Raw genomic sequence first — 20,022 nt, forward strand, 5'->3', positions numbered from 1 at the left:
ATCACGCCTCACAGATGCCCTTTGGTGGTGAAAGGATCTCAGCAGAGGTAAAAGTTCAGCAAAAATGAGGAAGGTTATCAAGACACTATGTGGAGTGTTAATGGGAAACCCGGGGCCCTGGGGTCAGCTAGTAGCCCATGTCATGTGGGAGGAAAGAACTCTGAGTGCCTCTTCCCCAGAGCTGTGTACACGGTGTGGGTGAACTGGGTGCCTGGTGCACCAGTCCCTCTAAGTTCACACTTGTGGGTGAGCAGGCCGGTTCCAGGTCCCCAGTGACAGGAACCTCTGATCAGAGCTGGAAGTTTCCTGCTGGAGAACCACACACCGGCCCCCCCACCCCCACTCCTTCCTGCCAGAGACTGCCCAGCTTGAGCCTGTACTGACACAGTGAAGGGTTTGTTGAGAAATGAGCTGCCCAAATCACTTATACAGCCTTGACTCCCTGCCTAGAGGGGAATGGGGGAGGTGGCGGACTGCTGAGGAAGGGCCCGGAAGAACCCAGAAAAACTGAAACTGAGTTCCTGCATGCAGTGGGTGCCAGAAGAGACAGCCCTGACTTGGTGACAGGCTATACCTATGTCCCTCTCAACACCTCTTCCTCACCCTCCAGCCACCCATTTTTCAGAGAAGAGGTGACTCTTCTTGCCTGGGCCTGTGAAGTTGGTAGAGGGAAGCCAGCCGTTGGGTGCCTGACCCAGGGTTCTCTGCCCAACACCCACACCAAGTTCCTTTTGGTACAGGCAGGGGTTTTCCCTGGGAACCTCTTCCCCCCAAACGGGCTGTGAATGGAGAGGAGACCACAGGTGCAGGGCTCAGGAAAAAGGCCTTGGTAGATGGGAGCTGGGCCTGGGACAGACGCCTAACCAACACTGGGGAGGCACTGTCACCCAGGAAGACACACCCTGCATGCATAGGACTCTAGCTCCTCAGGGACCCAGGAGGGGGGCTGGCCCTGCAGAGACATCCAAGGAAACAGAATCCACGGATGTCCCACGCCGGGTAGGCCCTAGTGATGGGACACCCTGGAGACCTGGGCCCAGCCAGGAAGTCGGTTACTGGGAATCATTAAGCTTCCAAAGCTTGTCAATTAATTCTAATGTTTATATTGTTTTATATAGATAAAATTTAAGGAATGTTCAAGGTTACCCTAGAAGACAGCATTCTTGCTCGTCTATGTGCTAAAGTGCTCTGTGGAAGAAGCAAGAAAGGGCTGGCATCCCTGGGTATGTGCTCATGAGGGGATGACCCAACCAAAGGCTTCCCAGCAGACAATGTTCTGTTGGGGAGACCGAGGCCCAGAGAGGGGAAGGGACTTGCCCAGCACGACGTGGTGATGGGGCTCACGGGCTGGACCACCACTCCATGGCCATCCATCCTCCTGGGGGCCTGCCAGCCAAGAGGGAAAAAGGGCTTTGGGGAGGGCAGGTGGCCAAGTCAGGCCTCGCCCTCCACCTCGTCCTCACTGGCGCAGTCCTCCGGCACCGCTGGGGCTTGTGAGTTCCGGGTCTCCAGGTACTCGGCCTTCAGCCGCTCCAGCTCACGCAGCTCAGGCTCCAGCCGCTCCCGGTGGGCCGTCCGCAGCTGCCGCAGCTGTTTCATAGGAAAAGGGTTCATGTCGTTGAAGGCGATGTTCATCAGCTTCCTGTGGGGGAGAGCACAGTCAGCCCAGAGCCCAGCGCCCCACTGGGCCTACATTCACCCGGCCTTCCCAGGCACCCTGGCATTCATTCTGTCCACGTGGCTGAGGCCCTGGCCCCCGCCTGCAGGGAGCTCACCTTCCAGGAAGGAAACAGTGAATAAGAAGCCAACTTCCACCCAGAGTGATGTGTACTGAGGCAGGAGAAAGCTTAGGACTATGGGAGCTCTAACCCAGTAAGGAAAGGTTGGTCAAGGAAGGCTTCTTGGAAGAGGTGACATGTGAGCTGAATTTTGAAGAATGAATAGAAGTTGGCCAGGCAAATGTGGTGGTGGTGCAGGTAGCAGGAAGGCATTCTAAGCAGAAGAAACTGCAAGACCAAAAAGCCCGGAGGTGGCTGTTGTCCTAGGAACTCAAATAATTCTGTTTGGCAGGATTGTAGGGCATGGCAAGTATTAGGGGCAGGAAAAGGTGGGAAGGAAGTGAAATTGCATGGAGGCTTTGAATGCCATGTTAAGGGGCAGACAGACGCCTGAGGCAGTGGACCGTCCCTAAAGATTTCTAAGCCGTAAGGGAGCATCAGCAGCCCTAACGAATCGGCACTCAGCAAACACCAGCATACCCTCTGCTACGTGTCCTGGGGGCATGTGAGGGTGGGAGGACTGCTGGACCGGCAGGGGTGGGGGCAGAAAAGGGTTCTCACTGGCTGTTGCAAATGGTCTTGGTGAAGAAGCGCAGGTACTGGTAGATCTCTAGGCCATCATGCAGCCTCAGGATCTCCTCCTCGTTGTACTTGAAAATGGCCAAGGCATAGCGGAATACCACCTGGGGGCAAAGCGGGGGGGCTCAGGTGGGGCACGGGGGGGGGGGGGGGCAGGTAATCCCCAGGGGGAGGAGAACCCACATACCCAGACAGTGTGGGGCTCCCAGGACAGGCTTCAGGGTTGAAAGCCTGGAGGCAACATGTGTGCAGGGAGGCCAAAGGGGGTGGGCAGACTGGAGACCCCAAGGGGAGAGAGCACAGCTTAGAATCCGGGGACGGGGACGGAGACGGAGTCCTGGCTCTGTCCTGACTTGTCCCGGGACCCTGGGTGAGCTGCTACCCTGTTGGACCTGAGGGGGGTGATACTGTCTCTACATGGGGCATCAGCAGGAATTGACTGGACTAACAGATCCAAAGGTGCTCTGTAATCTGCAGTGTGGTATGTCATCAACCAGCATGGGGACACTGGGGTGGGGCGTGGGGAGGGCCTGCCTAGGGTCTCCTAGAAAGGTGAGGGGCAAAGCTGGGACCACACCCAAATATGGGGGGAGAGAAGGGAGGACCCACATGACTGGATGGGCAGTGGATGGAATAGGGATGGGCCTCCCGGATCATGGTCGTGCCTCCTCCCTCGGGAAAGGAAATCCCCCCAACTTCTCTTCTCCTCACGTGTGCAAAACACTTTAGTTTACAAAGCCATGCTCCCACGAGGGGTCCTCAACAGCCCTGACAGGGGAGCACCGTCTTCCCATTCTCCGGGGGCAGAACTGAGCCCAAGAGGGCCTTGCTCGGGACTGTCCTGCTCACCCCTGGCAGCGCCCCACCTTGATGCCCTCATACAGGAAGGCGTCCCAGACCCGGAGAAGGATGTTGCTGATGAGACTGTCTGCAAAGACCACGAGGAACCAGTTGAAGGTGATGAAGGAGAGATCCACGCGGTGCTGCGCCAGGTGAGCCATCAGCCTGGGCAGCTTCTCCGAAAGTAGGTCCTGGAGCACCCGCTGGTCCACCTGGGAGCCGGGAGACAGGGCTCGTTGGCCGCCACCCTAGGGAAGGGGCCGCCGCCCTCCCTAGAGAGCCAGTCCACACACAGTCGTGGAGTCACCCCCCACCGGCCCGGAGGCGCGAGTGCCTGGACGGGCCGGAGCCCTCCGTGGCCAGGAGACGGGCACGCGGCACACCACTCTGCTGCTCCCAGCACAGGCAGGCAGTCTTCCGAGCTGGAGCGCTGGGCTTTGACACGGAGGTCTCTGTGGGCTATGTTCTTGGCCAGTAAACCTGAAGCCCTCCTGAACCTGAGGCCAAGCAGTTCAGGCTTGTATTGGCCTCAACGCTACATCCATTTGAAGTCTGACACACAAGGTGCTCGGTGCGTCCAGCTCCAGACCTCAGGTAACTCACTGAGCCTAAGGAGCCACTGAACCTGAAGGACTCCTAGATCAAAGGATGTGACGTCTGGGATTTGTCTCACCAGGGATGGGTGGGAGTAGAGACGGAACAGCACGTGGGTGCCTGTGTTGATAATTATTCAAACTAGGTCATAGATACACGGAGGTTCATATACTATTTTCTCTATTTGTTGTACATTCGAAATTTTCTTTTCTTTTCTTTTCTTTTTTAACTTTTACATTTCATGAGATAGTGGAGCAAAGTGAGGTTTTTGCATTTGAAATTTTCTATACAGAGAGAGAGAGAGAGAGAGAAACCCTCCAACAACCCCACCACAGCACACTGGTTACACAACACACCTTGATTTCGGAGGTGTTAAAACATGAAAATAAAATATGGAACATTTCCCAGCCTGCCTTGCGGCAAGCGGTGCCTTGTGATAGAGTTCTGACCAATAAGGTATAACCAGCAACTGCTGGGCGGGAGCTGTTTGTAGGGGAGACAGCCCTTGCCTTCCACCCTCTGCTTCTTCTAGAGCTGGACCATGGCTTCAGTGCCAGAGGTGGTGCGGCTGTCTTGTGACCACGAGGGTACAGCCATCTTGTGACCATGAGCAGGGGGCTGAGAGCAATATGCCAGGGATGGCAAAGCAGAGAGCTTGAAGGGGACTTCAAGAAAGAAGGAAGGGAGGGAGGAAGGGAGGAAGGGAGGAAGGGAGGGAAGGAGGGAGGGAGGGAGGGAAGGAGGGAGGGAGGGAGGGAAGGAGGGAGGAAGGAAGGAAGGAAGGAAGGAAGGAAGGAAGGAAGGAAGGAAGGAAGGAAGGAAGGAAAGAAAGAAAGAAAGAAAGAAAGAAAGAAAGAAAGAAAGAAAAAGACAGACTAACCATTCCTAGTGACATCGTGTCACCACTGGAATAACAAGTCTGTCCCGTGGGCAGGGCCCCAACAACTCTAAAGGCCATCACCTCACCAGAGCCTCCCAGGAGTCCCAGGGAGGGCTTACTGGCCCCTGTACAGAGGGAGAAATGGAGGTCTGAGAGGTTCCTGATTTTTCTGATTCACTGGCTTGAAGGAACCACTCAAGGAGCACCAACCTGTGTGGCCTCCAAGTCCCGTCTGCCCCTGCTCTGCTCACCTGGGATGATGTGAGTGTCTTGCTGTAGTAGTCAGCTGGCATGATGGTCTCCACAATGGCCACCAGGCACCAGAAGGCACACTCCTCTTCCTCCAGGACCAGCAGAGCAATGGCCGCTAGCCTGGAAGGGGAAGAAAGGAGGCCTAGGGTGATGTGCAGAAGTCACAGCCAGGCAGAGGGTGGCAGAGGTCGCTTCCCGGATCCCAGGGGGTTGTCGTGTCTAACCCTAACCAGTCTAGTGTTCTGGCACCTGGGGTGAGAAGAACTTGCTTTTGGGGACTACACAGGGATTTCCAGAGCAATGGGGAGATCTGAGTCTCTAGGGAGGGGCTCTGGAGTCCTGTTGCCTAGGTGTGATTCTGCACCTGCTGCTTGCTTCCTTGCTGGAAGCAAGTTCCTAAACCTCTTTGAGCCTCAACCTCTTCATAATAATCACAGGACTATTACGAGGGTGAATGATGTTAACAAGAGATGAATGCCCAGCATAGCACCTGACATGTAGTGGAGCACTTTATGAATGTTAGTTATCCTTATCTTAATATCCACAGGCTTTGAGACCTTGGCAAGCGTGCTAACTAACCTCTCTGAGCCTTACTTTGATCATCTGTAAAGTGGGATTAACAATTTCTACCTCCTAGGGCTGTGAGGCATTTTGAGCAAGAAGACAGAATTACAGTGTCTTGCTAACCGTCTGGCATATAGCAGGTGCTCATTACACAAAATTCTTTCTCTCATTTGCTTCCCCTCCCCCGAAAGTTACCATGAAGCTCTAATGAGATCATGGGAAGAAAGGAAAAAGTCCACAGTGCTGAGCAGGGATGTCAGCCTGGAAGAAGTATTGTTTTCTCTACCTCTCCCATCCTTCCTGGCAGGGCTCACCCAGGGCCAATCCAGGAATACATTTTCCAAGATGCAATGGTCTCTCAAGATGCTAGGTGAACACAAGGTCCCAAATTCAAAGATGTTTGGGAAATGCTGCATACTCTAGCCCCTTTTTAGAGGCCAATGATATACAACATCTTAGTAAAAGCCTCTTAGAAATTCTGCAGTGACAAAACCCCATGTGACCCTAGCCCAGGACTGTCCATTGGGGCTGTGGAGCCCCTTTTGTACAGTGCACCCACTGAACACCCTTAGGGAGATGCCACCTTACAGCATCATGAAACCTCACACACTTGATGGGCTTAAAAAACACATTTCATTGTCTACCTATTTATCCTTCTCTGAGCTCTTACAAGATTGGATTCATGACCTCCAACCTCTTCTGAGGTTCATATTGTTTAGAGAAATAAGGTCAATTCTCAAAAGAAAAAAGAAACCCCTTTTCTCTCCCCAATAGATTGGGAAGGAATTTCTTTTCACTCTGGCTAAACCATCTGTACAAATCCTCCTGAGTCTAAGCTGAGTGGATGAAGAGAAGAGTCAAAGGTCTTTTTGGAAATAGGAAGCTCTGCCCTCTCAGAGCTGGGGAAGGGGTGCCTTCTGAGGTCATTTAGTTCAGGGATAGCAAACGTGTGAAACACTGGCCACCACTCTTTAGTCTATGCCCAGAGCAGACATAACTAATCAATCATGACAACATTCCCTTTGTCTATGCCCAGGGCAGACATAACTAATTCATCATTGTTCTCTTTCCCACTGACTCTGGAGGCTGCCTCAGAAACTCTCACCAGAGAAGGCTCTAGACAGATGCTTCCTACTGGTCATCCTGGGTCTAGATACACTTATTGCAGAGATGGGAAGACCCAAGTCCTGGAAAGGAGAAATGACTTGCTCAGGGTCACATAGTCAGCTGGTGGTAGAGTGGCTCCCAAAGTCCCAGCCTGGTTGGTGTTCTCTCCACCCTACCCCATTCCACTGGAGCCTCAGGACATGCTCAGTCCAGGAGCTGGCTGCTGGCACCAGCTTAGATCTCTCTACACATTAAAAGGTCAGTAATGAGAGGATGTTGGTGCCAATTAGGGCCCACCAAGTGCTCAGGGCTACAACCAGACTCCGACTTAAGGCCTTCAGGCTCAAGTGGGTCTGCAAAGGAAGTAGCATGGTGATGTGGGAAACAGCTACTTTTAAAGCACTCCATTTATGTCCTAAAGGGAAATAGCTTTAACGTTTTTGCCCTAAATCTGCAGTGTATTATTACCATGATACCTGTCACCCTCTAAACAGGTTGATTTGTTGCATAGAAGAGGGTGTGTCCTCTTTTGACACCATGCATGCAGTTCTATCAGTTGCCACTAGATGGTGGCAGTCAGACAAGTGAAAGGGGCTTGCAAGGTGGGGTTTAAGGGCCGCACTCTCCACGTATGAAAGGGGCTCTTCCCATTACAAATAACTTTCGATTTTAAGCAATAATATGGATGTGTGCCTAAACACTAACTATCAGTGAGAAAAAAAAGTATTCAAAGAAAGAGTTAAAGAAATATTCTTGGGTGTCACCTCCTTCTCCATCTGTTATTCCTACATACCCCTCCACAGCCTTTGTGCTGCCTCCATCCACACAGGGAACAGTTTCTTTCCTTCTAGGTTTATCTCAAGATCCTTCCCACTATAGGATTTCCCCCACCCCTTCAGTGCAGATTAGCTGTGATGTGGTTTAACTCTGAATTCCCAGTAACTGAACATATATATATGCTCAATTTCACCCAATTTAGGCTGGAAATCAAGTATCAAAAATATCTACCCTTAGGAACCATTCAAATTTGAGTAGGGACGCTGTGACTGTTTATTCTGTGTTAAAGAAATGTCACACACCACCTCTTTTGAAAAAAACACCAGAAGGTCTTATGTAAATTTTGCTCCAGTGTATGCGTGTTTAAATTAAATTGAGTCAAAGGGGTGCCTGTGTGGCTCCGTCCATTGAGTTTTTAACTTTGGCTCAGGTCGTGATCTCACAGTTTGTGAGTGCCAGCCCCACATTGGACTCTCTGCTGTCAGTGCAAAGCCCACTTCGAATCCTCTGTCCCCCTCTCTGTGCCCCTCCCCCACTCACACTCTCTCTCTGTCTCTCAAAAATAAACCTTAAAAAAAAAACTTTAAAAATAAATAGAGTCAAAACTTGCTTTGGGAAATATCTGAGATTACATAACCTCTATCGGGATAGCTAAGGGCATCCATGAGAGTCCTCCACAGTCCTGAAGGGGGCAGCCCTACCAGTCAGCACCCCCCCCTCCACCCCCAATCCCTTATCTCCTGCTGTTGCACCAGAAGCAGAACCGACTCCAGGCTGGCCCGGCTGCATTCTTTCCTTTGGGAATTTAGGCCTGCGGCAAGAGGGTATTGCAAGAGGGTATTGCCAAGTGGGATGACATGCTGACAAAGCTCCAGACTCAGGGACTGAGTTCTCCGTTCTGAACAGCCTCAATGGGCCTTAAATGTCCAAAGAATGATGGACCAAGGCTGGTCTGCTGAAAGCAAGAGAGTCCAGAGACTGTGAGGCCCCGTAAAGGCTGCAGAAGAGTAGGGTGTGGTGCTGCACAGTGTCGGGACCTGGCCCCATGGACTATGGCGCGATTGGCACCCCTGGGGTTGTGTGGTGCTGTGGCCCTGCTAGAGACAGGAGATGCCGCGGTTTCTAATGACCATGGGGTCTCGTCCTCTCTTTTCTTTTCCTGGTTGTTAGGAGCTTCCCTGTAACATTTACAAATTCTCTTTCTCTTGGGTCTGAATGGATTTTGTCTGAGGCAAATGAGCCTTGACCCACAGTTCTGCAATGTGTGAGCTGAGCTGTGCACACTACAAAATCCCAGGAGACCATTCGCGATGCTTTCTACATGGGTGGCCCCACCCTGAGCACGGATCAAAGCAGAGAGCACGGCATGAGGAGCTACCGTGGTCTTGAACCTGTCCTTGTCCCCATCTTGAACATGTCCATATTGTCCTCATCTGTACAGTGGGAATCAAGCCTCCTGGGCTCCCCTCTCCATGTTCCTGGGAGACTCCAAAGAGACAGAGAGGTGCTCTAGAGAACAAGGGCTGTGCCCTCACTAGAGCCATGATGCTCACCTGTTGAGGCCCTGGCAGTAGCCGATTGTGGGGTTTTGCCAGGAGAAGGCCAGCAGCACCCGGCGTAGCTTGTCGGGGTAGCTGGAGGCGGGGCAGGTGAAGTGCTTGTTGTTGGGGAAGGTGCGGTTCAGGTCCAGCTCAATTTGGCGGGCTGCAGGGTGTTCGTGAGCCTGACCCCGGCTCAGCAGCTCCTGGTAGCGGCCGGGGCTCCACAGGTGCTGGACGCGGAGGTGGACCAGCCACCTCCAGACACGCGGCCGGTGCTCTCGGGGCACACCTGCCCGCAGCAGCTGCTTGAGCTCGACCGAGGGCGTGAGATCACCCAGGGCAGCCCAACGCTCCCGTAGCGGCCGCTCCACAGCCTCATGGGCCAGCAGGTGGTGGGAGTGCACCTCTAGTGCCTGGATCTTGGCCAGCAGCTTCAGGTCTTCCATCTCGTAGTTGGGCACCGTCAGGAAGCCATACTCGTCATACTCGCTGCCAGCAAAAATGCACATTAGCAACACCTTGCAGAGTCCTTCCCCGGAGAAGGGGCAGTGGGCAGGGGCTGGACCCCAGGCAAGGTTCTTGCCGGGGCTTCACTGCGGGTTAGCCATGCAGCTTTGGGCAGGTGACTTCAGTTCTCCGAACTTCAGTTTGCTCATCTGTACAAGGGGTATAATTCCTGCTCTGCCCCATGGAGACCCATTGACATTGACATCCCCTGTTGTAAAATGCTGGGGGCCTAGACAGTGTCTGGGACATAGTAAGTGCATAATAAGTGGATTCTGTGCAGATATAAAGAACCCTCTTCTTACCCCATGAGGCCTTAGGCTCAAGGAGTCCTGCACTGATGATATAGAATCCCACTCCCACAAGACAGTAAGCCCAAGGATGGATGGGGAACAGACAGCATCACTGACAAGCAAGACGGGTGAGCTGGGGATCCATTCCACATAGCTTTTCATTGATCTAACATTTATTTGCCCTGTGTGCTCTGCATGTGCGGTCTCATTTGGTCCTACTGATCCTGCAAAGCAGCAATCTTAGCCCACATCTGATGGAGGCTGTCTATGTGGCCCAGAAAGGTAAAGTGACTTGTCCAAGGTCACATGGTGACACTGCCAGGCGTGGCTCCAAAGCCTGGGCTCTTTCCACCGAGCCTCCCAGCCTCGGGGGTCTTTGGACCCCAGCCACAGCCCCTTTTGTTATATTTAACTGCCCATGTCCACTGGGCTCAGCAAGGGCTTTGCTTGGGGAAGGCAGCTGGCTTGTCTCTCCTCCTCCCCTCTCTGACCAAAGTATCTCTGGGAGCCCGGAGAAGTGGAGAAAACAGAGCTTCAGAGGCAGACCCAGGTCAGCTGCACTAATATGCTGCATGGCCTTGGGGAAGGGGCTGCCTCCTCTGAGCCTACACCACCTCGTCTTACAGCTGAGGTGTAAGTGTAAGTGACGCCACCTCAACCGTAAGAGGGGGCTCATCGCAACCACATGCTCAATACCTGAAGATACGAGAAAGTAAGGGATGCACAGTGCTCGTACACGGTCAGCAGGAACCAGCAGCAGAGCAGCTGGGGCTCCCCAGATCAGGCAGACCAAGACCTGCCCTTGCTGCCTGCGGGGCTCACCTGATAGGGCTCAGCTCCACGCCTTCTGCCGAGGCCTCCCTGGCCTCCCACTGCAGTGCCTCCTGGATGAGCTGCCTCAGCAGCTCTGAGCAGTCATTGGCCTCGCTCCCCATGGTCTCCTGCAGCCTCCGCAGCCCCGCCAGGTACTTGCTCTCTACCTGGCAGTTCTTGGCTTGGAGGTAGGCACACTGTGGAGGGAGGGGTGGGGCTGTCAGGCCACCTGGTTGGGCTTGGGCCACCCTAGAGGCCTGAGCAGCTACAGGCAGCAAAGCTCTTCTCCCATCTCATCTTGCATCCCCTCCCCACCCCCCAGCCCATCGTATAAGGGAAAGGAGATGGGCCCCAAACCCAAGGGTTTATAGCAAGGCAGTGAAGGCTTCAGGCAAGAGAGCCAGGCCCAGGGCTGGGCTGGATTCAGAAGAAAGAGAGGAAAGGTGGGGAGGGGCAGTGCAGGTTCTTGCATAGCCTGAAGTCCCATCCTGGTTCGGCCACTGCTGGCTGGGTGAGCTATGGCAAGTTACTTAACCGCTCTGTGCCCTAGCTTGTTCATTTAACCAATGGAAATCATATGGATTCTGGTGAGGATTACATGAGCTGATGTGTGTAAAGTCCCTCTCAGGGCACCTAGCCTAGAGCAGTTCTCTGAAGGTGGTATTACTGAGCAGCACCCAGGAGATGGCCATGAGGCTCCGGACACTGCCCTTGGGCCTCCTGCTGCCACAACACTGGCTCCTTCCATTCCTGCTACGTATCATTCTCTCCCATCGGTGGCCTTGCTGCACGCTCCCTGCCCCTCCCTGCCCGTCTTGAACTTTTGTATTTCTATTTACACAAACTGAGTGTTCTGAACAAGTCTCGTCACTTTCCTAGGCCCATTTTCCTTCTCTGTAAGCTGGACAGGAAAAATCGGCCTCATAGTATTGCTGTGACCTCGGGGCCAGCCTGGCTCCTGTTTCATCCCGGGGTGGCAGAGTGGGAGCTTCCTGGCCAAGGGTGCCCATCCGCTGCACCTCTGCCCAGATTACCGTCTCCAAACGTTGGCTAAGCACCAACTCCAGGCCATCGGGTGAGCCTGCCCTCCTCCCCAACACAGGCGGCTCCCACTTCCATGTCCCTCTGCCTGCAAGGCTGCTTCCCGAGTCCCCTCCCAGTAGTCTTCTCAGGCACTTCTGAGACCCCCAAATCTCCTGCTCTCCAGCCCACCTCTGTAAGCCCAATGAGCCCCTGGCTTTCTCAAAACATAAGTCTGATTGAGCACCACCACCGCCCCCCCCCGACTGCCCCACTCAAAACCCTTCTACAACTGCCAGTTTCCTCAGAGAACGTCCCAACATTTCCCCCCTTCAGCCTCACGTCTCCTTTCTCACCTTTCCCCTTCCTCTCAATCCATAGGTCTTGACCATGCTGTCTGTTTTCTTGGAAGGCCTTTCTCCACTGTTTGCTTGGATAACACCAACTCACTTTTAGGACTCAGCTCAAGAAGGCACCTCCACCAGGAAGTCCTCCCTGACTTTCTTTCCTCCTTTGGATGCCAAAGAATCCTGTGTGCCCAACTGCATCTTGATTGTGTTTGATCCTCACTAGTCTGCACACACCCTCTTTGAAAAGTCTTAGAAGGCCTTTTGTTAGTTCTTTAAATGTTCATTAGAATCCATCAGTAAAGCCATCAGGTCCAGGGCTTTTCTTTGTTGAGAGATTTCTGATTGCTAACTCAGTCTCCTTACTAGTTATACAGGCCATTCAGGTTTTCTATTTCTTCATGATTTAGTCTTGGTAGGCTTTATGTTTCCAGGGATTTGTCCATTTCATTTGGTGATTCAATTTGTTGGTATACAACTGTTCACAGTACTTTTTTAAAAATTTATTTTTATTTTTTTATTAAAAATTTTTTTAATGTTTATTTTTGAGAGAGAGAGAGAGAGAGCGAGCATGAGAGCATGAGTGGGGGAGGAGCTGAGAGGAAGACACAGAATCCGAAGCAGGCTCCAAGCTCTGAGCTGTCAGCACAGAGCCTAGCGCGGGGCTCAAACCCATGAGCTGTGAAATCATGACTTGAGCTGAAGTCACATGCTTAACCAACCGAGCCACCCAGGCGCCTCTGTTCATAGTACTCTTATAATCCTTTTTATTTCTGTAAAATCAGTAGTAATGTTCCCACTTTCATTTCTGATTTTGAATTTTCTTTTTTTCCTTAGTTCACTTAGCTCAAGGTTTGTCAATTTTGTTCATTTTTTCAAAAAAATCACTTTTGGTTTCATCGATTTTCTCTATTACTTTTCTGTTATCTATTTCATTTATTTCTGCTCTAATCTTTATTATTTTCTCCTATCAGCCAGCTTGGGTTTAGTTCTTCTAGTTCCTCAAGTTGTAAAGTTAGGCTGTTGATTTGAGATCTTTCTTGTTTTTTAAAGAAAGTGTTTATAGCTATAAATTCCCTCCTCAGCTCAGAGCCTGGAGTCTGCTTTGGATTCTGTCTCACTCTCTCTCTGCCCCTCCCTGCTCATGCTCTGTCTCTCTTGCTCTCAAAAATAAACATAAAAAAAAATTTCTTCCTCAGCATGGCTTTTGCTGTGCCCCATAAGTTTTGACATGTCTTCTTTTTCATTTGCCTTTAAGTATTTTCGAATTTTCCTTGTAATTTCTTCTTTGATTCATTGTTTCAAAGTATGTTGCTTAATTTCTACAAGTTTGTGAATTTTCCAGTTTGACTTTGGTTTTTGGTTTCTAGCTTCATCCCATTCCAGTTGGAGAAGATACCTGTCTCTTTAAATCTACTGAGATATAATTTGTGGCCTAACATATGGTTTGTCCTGGAAAATGAGGAGAATGCGTGTGCTGTTGTCGCTGGGTAGAGTATTCTGTGTTATACCTGTTAGATCTAGTTGGTGTATTGTGTTGTTCAAGGCCACGAGTTCCTTACTTATCATCTGTCTGGTTATTTTACCCATTACTGAGAGTGGGGTACTAAAGTTTACAACTATTATTGTAGAATTATCTATTTCTTCCTTCAGTTCTGTCATTTTTGGTTCCTATAGTTTGCTGGTCTGTTATCAGGTATATAAATGTTTATAATTGCTGTATCTTCTCACTGTCTTGAACCTTTTATTAACATATAATGTCTTTCTTGGTCTCTCGTAACTTTAAAAACTTTAAAGTCACTCCAGTCTGATATTAGCAAAGCCACCCTGCTCTCTGTTGGTTATTATTTCATGGAATATCTTTTTCCAACCTTTCATTTTCAATCTATTTGTGTCTCTGAATATAAAGCGAGTCTCCTGTACACAGTATATAGTTGGATCTTTTTTTTTTTATCCATTTTGTCAAACTCTTTTAATTGGAGAGTTTAACCCATTTACATTTAAAGTAATTATTGATAAGGGATGTCTGTCCTTTTGCTATTTATTTGCTGACTTATACCATTTTTGTCCCTTGTTTCCTGCATTGTGTTTTTTTGTGGTGAAATGTTTAAATTCCTGTTCTGTTTCCTTTTGTGTATATTCTATAGCTTCTTTCTTTGTGGTTACCATGGGGATTAATTTAAAATTCTAAAGTTATAACATTCTAATTTGAATTTATATCAGCTTAACTTCAATAACATGCAGAAACTCTGTTCCTTTATAGTTCCATCCCTACCCTTTTGGTTGTTGATGTCACAAAATTACATCTTTATACATCGTGAGCCCCAAAACATAACGTAATGATTCTTTTAAATGCAAAATTAGGTGGAAAACAAAATGTGGAATTATAAACCAAAGTTGTAATAATACTAGCTTTTAGATTAATCATTAAAAAATGTATTAGTCTCTTAAATCATATAGAAAACAAAAGTGGAATTATAAACCATTTTTACCATAATACTAGGTTTTATAATTGCCCATGTATTTACCTCTACTGAGATTTGTATACCTTCAAACACCTCTGAGTTACTGCCTAGTGTACCTCCATTGCACCCCGCAGGACTGTGCAAGCACTTCTTGTGGGCAGATCTAGTGGGAATGAAGTTTCTCAACTTTTGTTTCTCTGAATTTCTCCCTCATTTTTGGAAGAAGGCTTTGCCAGATACAAATTCTTTTGCTTTGCTTTTTGTTTGTCTTTGTTTTTAGCATTTTGGCCTCCAAGGTTTCTGATGAGAAATCTGCTCATAATCTTCTTGAGGATTCCTTGTATGTGATGAGTTACTTCTCTTTCTGCTTGCAAGCAGTCGCTTTGTATTTGGCATTCAAAAGATTGATAGTGATGTGTCTCAGTGTAGATCTCTTTGAATTTATTTTACTTGATGTTTGTTGAGCTTCTTGGACATTTTTATTCATGTCTTTCATCAAATTTGGGAAATTTTCAGCCTTTATTCACATATTCTCTCTGCCCCCCTCTCTCTCTCTCTTCTCCTTCTGGGACTCCCCTACTATAATGGGTATGTTGGTCTGCTTAACGGTGTCTCACACATCACTTAGGCTCTGTCCACTTTTCTTCCATCTTTTTTTCTTTCTGTTTCTCAGACTTAATAATTTTCACTATCCTATTTTCAAGTCCACTGATTCCTTCTGCCTGCTTGAATCTACCTCTGAATCCCTCTGGTGGATTTTTCATTTGGGTATTGTTCTTTTCAATTCCAGAATTTCTTCTTGATTTCTTTGTACGTGTTCTATCTCTTTATTGATATTTCTGTTTTCTTCACACATTGCTTTCTTGACTCTCTACATCTTCCCTTAGTTCTCTGAACATCTTTAAGACAACTGTTTTAAAATCTTTGTCTCGTATTATCTAGCATCAGGTCTTTGTCAGGGGCAGTTTCTACTAATTTATGTTTTTCCTTTGAATGGGCCATACTTTTATATATCTTTGTACGCCTTGTGATTATTATGTTGAAAACTAGACATCTGAATCTAATAATGTGGTAGTAGTGGAATCAGATTCTCCCAATTTAAGAAAAAATTGTTTTTGTTTTTTGGCTGTTATAGGCTGTCTCTGGGCCAAGAGAGGTCATCTCTTTTCTGAGTCCTTCCCTGGGTGTGCATGGCCACTTTCTAATTTCCTCACCTATGCAGTTGTGTTTGAATGTCTAGTCTTCAAGCTCTAGCTCCCACAAGGGGAAAAGAGAAAAATGAAGTGGGGCAGCCCTTTGAATATTCTGGCAGTTACTCTAACCCGGAGGGGAGGTATGACAATGGCCGCCTGTCCCTTCCTCTGTACTTCTGTGATCAGACGCAGCAATCAGAGCACAGATGCCTGAGGCAGAAAGGCAGTTTGTAAATGGCACAGTCCAGAGGCAGGGCAGGCAGGTGATAAGGACAGAGCGATACAGGGCTGAGAAGGTAAGGGGCTGAAGGGTGACTGGGCATGTAGACGGACTCTGCCTCTTACCTTCATCAGGAGGGCCCTCTCCTTCTCAGCCACCCTTCTCCAGATCTTTGTGACTTGGTGGATCTCGGAGTTTAGGAAGCGGTTCTGGGTCCGATATGCTTCTATGTCATCCTGGAGAAGAGAGCAAAGCATCTGATGAACTGCCATCTCCCTGATCCTCACCCTCCGCATGAGCTGTTGGTGCCAACACTTCCTTCCTTTAGAAATTTCTAACGACAACAGAAAAGAAAGTCTTCGAGAAGTAGTATTACAGACAGTCCCCTTCTCTAGTCTTGATCCCAACATGATACAGTAGAGAGAGCATCAAGTCTGGAGTTCACATCTTGGCTCTGACTTCCTGGATACGAGGCTTCACTGAACAACTGTGACCCTCTGTTTTGTCATCTGTAAAAGGGGCAAATACTAACTATTCCACTAGGCAGCTGGGAGACTATGTGAGGTAACACGTCTCATAACATTAAATACAGAGACCAGGGGTGCCTGGGTGGCTCAGTCAGTTAAGCGTCCGACTTCAGCTCAGGTCATGATCTCACGGTTAGTGGGTTCGAGCCCTGCACCAGGCTCTGTGCTGACAGCTCAGAGCCGGGAGCCTGCTTCAGATTCTGTGTCTTCCTCTCTCTGTTCCTCCCCCGCTTGCACTTTGTCTCTCTCTCTCTCAAAAATAAAGATTAAAAAAATTAAAAAAAAAAAAGTACAGAGACCAAAACAAACATCCAAGTAGTGTTTGTTTTAAAAATAAACATATGTTGTTATATATTTGCAATCATACTGAACAATTTTGGGTGGAAAATTTTTATTTAAGTCACTTTGTAACTTAACCCTTTGTTACCACTTTGTAACTTTGACCCTTCAACAACCCTGGGGTTTGGGCACCAACCCCCCTGCATAGTTAAAAATCTGTGTATAACTTTTGACTCCCTCCAAATTTAACTGCTAATAACTTGCTGTTGACTGAAGTCTTACTGATAACATAAAGAGCACCTATTTCATATGCCATGTATATTATATACCGTATTCTTACAATAAAGTAAGCTAGAGAAAATACATTTACATTACTATACTGTATTTATCAGAAAAACTCTGCATGTAAGTGGACCCATGCAGTTCAAACCCGTGTTGTTCAAGGGTCCACTGTACTTTTCTATGTTGCTACATAAACTTCCCAACGATCATTCTTAATGTCTGATGACTATTCTGTTGGGTGAATTTATTATAACATAGTTATAATCCCTGTTATTTTTTATTTGAGCCCTGAGTGTTTTTGGTTTGTTTTTGATTATGAATAATGCTGTGATGCACATCTCTGAGCCTAGAGTTTTCCTTTTGCAAGCTGTCCAGTGACAGAGTATGATCATGCTGCTGCGGCATTCGAGGAGAAGCTGGCCAAGTGCTGGGGAGGTTCAAGCAGGAGCCTGAGCCTCAGAAAGGAGCAGACACAGCACTGGCTCTCAACCTTCATTCTGCTGGGATGGACATTACAGAAGCAACGGCCAGCACACGCTCACAGCTATACCTACCAATTCCAGGACATTCACTAGCTGAAACTCAACCCCTTTTGCTCCCACTCTAGCAATGTGCTGGGCTGTAGGTGAATGTGAGAGACACTATTGCGGGCATGACTTTGGATAGGCCCTGATTTATCTGGAAATTAAGAGCATCACGCCTGTGATGCCCGTGGCACCTCATTAGCAGGGGTGTGTCACTTGTGCACAGCTCACAGGCCATCCTGACCCTCCCTGGGTGGGCCTGCATTCTGGCCAAGATCCTTCCCAGCCCAGAAGCTCCAATTCATACCCAGGCTCTACTGCCTTCTCCCTAGATGGTTGACACAGCGGGAGGGCCACACACTCCCAGGGCTCCTTAGCTGGAAATCAAAGTCCCAGGCTGACTGCATCCCTTGGCTTGTCACCACTCAGCTGGGGCTCTCTGGCTCTTCGTGGGGTCTCTAACCCCAGACACGCCTGCTTTCGCACCCTCCCCGCCCCCCCTCCCCCCCCAACTGTGTCCAGGGCTGCAAGGCTGTGTGTACTCAGGCTGAGTTTGCTTCTGTTCTCTCTGCCTGGCCTGGACCCAGGTAGTTCCAACTCCCCAGCCTGTACTTCCTCCTACACTCCAACTGTGTCTGTCCTACAGCAAACTCTGGGCTCCCTTTTCTCAGGGGGTACCAGCTGCTGTTTTGCACAAGTGTCCACCTGCTTCCTCTCCATGACCCCCATTTCCTTATCCTTATGTGGAGGGGCAGTGAGCTTGGTGCGAATCTGCATGTTTGCAGCATGAGGACCAACCTCCTATGAACATCAGAATTCTCCAGGGCCGCTCTCGCTGCCTGCGATATTCTTCCGTTTTGGTGTCCGGAGATTTGGTAGACTTATGAACACAGAGGCTGTGTGGGCTCCCTGCACCATCATCACCCCCTGCCTCCACCCCGCACTGAGCACACCATCCCATTCAATCCCTCCAGTGGTCCTGAAAGTCTCAGAGGCTCTGAAAAGGACAAGCCCGTTGCCTGAGGTCACACAGCTGTACTAGACAGGGTGTGACTGAGCCCAGGGCTGTCGGATTCGGATTCGAAAGCCAAGTCCAAGCACTGCACTTACTGCCTAGACATTCCCTATGCTCTGTCCCCGCTGCGATCCACCCGGACGCCAAAACTCTAGTCCATCCTTCAAGGGTTGGGATCAGTAGTCTGGCTGAGCGTGCATAGGCTTGTCTGACCTCTCCGGCTCAAGTTTAATCACAACACATCAAAGATGCAGGCGTTGCCGAGTGCCGGCGTTGCCTGGTGGTCAGGGGGTGGACTCTGGGGCCGTGCTGCCTGGATATAAACCCTGCCTCCACCGCTGAGCCCCAGCACAAGTGCCTCATCCCCTCATCTGGAAGTCAGAGTAACAGTGCTGCCTCAGGCACTGCTGGGAGTCAGTGCTGCAAAGGCTGAGGATGGTGGGCCAAGTGGTGAATACAAAGCAGGCGTCACCTCCTTATCCAGGCTCTCACCCACTGCCTTCCTCCTGCGTTCTGAGACACTTCCCACCGCTGCTCTTGTGCCTTCTTCCCAAATGCCTGGGAGAATACAACAAGCTTCTGGGAGAATACAACAAGCTTCCAGGCACGGGAGGAATAGAGCTACCAGTCATTGCCCGAGTCCCTACTATGGCCAGACCCGTTTCCCATACACACGTCACTGCGTGTAATTTATCCGCACAATGCTGTGGGATGGGTACTAAAGTACTATTGTTCCCATTTTACAGACGAGGAAACAGTACAGAGAGGGTAAGTCCTCCTCGTCATGGGCTAGAACACAAGAGAGGCGGGATCCAAATCCAGGTGTGTTCACCAGGTGTGTTCAGCAGGAATCGAAAACTACTGCTGGGTGAAAGTGCACCACCACCTTTCTGCCTCCTGGCACCGTCCCTCTTTCCTCAGTCCAGGCCCAGAAGATGCTCACTGGCCTCTCCAAGGCTTTGGACATGTTGCGTGGGGCAGCCTGCCTCCAGCCCAGTCAGGGAGGGTGGGAGTGCGCACCCTTGGAGCGGCAGTGGGGTGGCCTCTGGGCAGCACCTTCCCATTCGGCTTGTCGCCCTACCTTGAGTGTTCTTCTTGGCTCAGAACTGTAGGGAGGAAAAAGAGAGAGCTCAGAGAAGAGAATGCCACACGACAGTCGCCAATAAGCAAAGGAGGAAAACACAACTGGAGAAAGGGGACAGGAAGAAGAGAGTCTGCCTGTTTGCCTTCACAGGGATCAGGAGCCTGGGAATTTTCTCTGGGAAATGCTGCATGGACTAGCCCTTGTGCTAGTGGGGAAGACAGTGGGTCGGGTGTGGGGAGACCTGGGGTCTAGCCCAAACCTGCTGCTTGGGTTGTGTGGGCCGGTCCTTTCCCCTGTCCAGGGGTCAGCCGTCCCTGGCAGAAAATGAGGGGGCAGACTAGATCTCTGCATCTCCCAGCTCTGCTACTCAAGAGGTTGATGATTCTGTTCTCAAATTGACACCTTCAACAAGGGGGCACTTTGTTAAAGTTGCATGTCACATGGCAAGCAAGTGAACATGCTCTGTCCCCAGACTGAAAGACAGTGGATTTTTGATGAGTGTTCTATTTTTTTCTAGATCAGACACGTTAAAGGCTAACAAATG

The 20,022-nt window shown here is 49.7% G+C and overlaps 1 protein-coding gene across 1 annotated transcript in view; it reads right to left on the reverse strand.

Annotated features, from left to right (window-relative positions):
* Positions 1-1,080: 1,080 nt before the first annotated feature.
* Positions 1,081-20,022, reverse strand: part of TBC1D2 (TBC1 domain family member 2) — a 55,483-nt gene continuing 36,541 nt past the window's right edge. Inside the window, exons 7-13 of the mRNA XM_086683579.1 lie at positions 15,893-16,003; positions 10,532-10,719; positions 8,925-9,401; positions 4,923-5,043; positions 3,224-3,409; positions 2,340-2,461; positions 1,081-1,642 (exon numbers count right to left, since the gene is read on the reverse strand). Of these exons, the coding sequence (XP_086539705.1) occupies positions 1,435-1,642; positions 2,340-2,461; positions 3,224-3,409; positions 4,923-5,043; positions 8,925-9,401; positions 10,532-10,719; positions 15,893-16,003 (1,413 nt within the window). The 3' untranslated portion in view covers positions 1,081-1,434. The remainder of the gene's footprint in view (positions 1,643-2,339; positions 2,462-3,223; positions 3,410-4,922; positions 5,044-8,924; positions 9,402-10,531; positions 10,720-15,892; positions 16,004-20,022) is intronic.

This window comes from Puma concolor, chromosome D4 (genome assembly GCF_028749965.1).
Source record: "Puma concolor isolate L17-30 chromosome D4, mPumCon1.1.hap2, whole genome shotgun sequence".
Classification (NCBI taxonomy): Eukaryota; Metazoa; Chordata; class Mammalia; order Carnivora; family Felidae; genus Puma; species Puma concolor.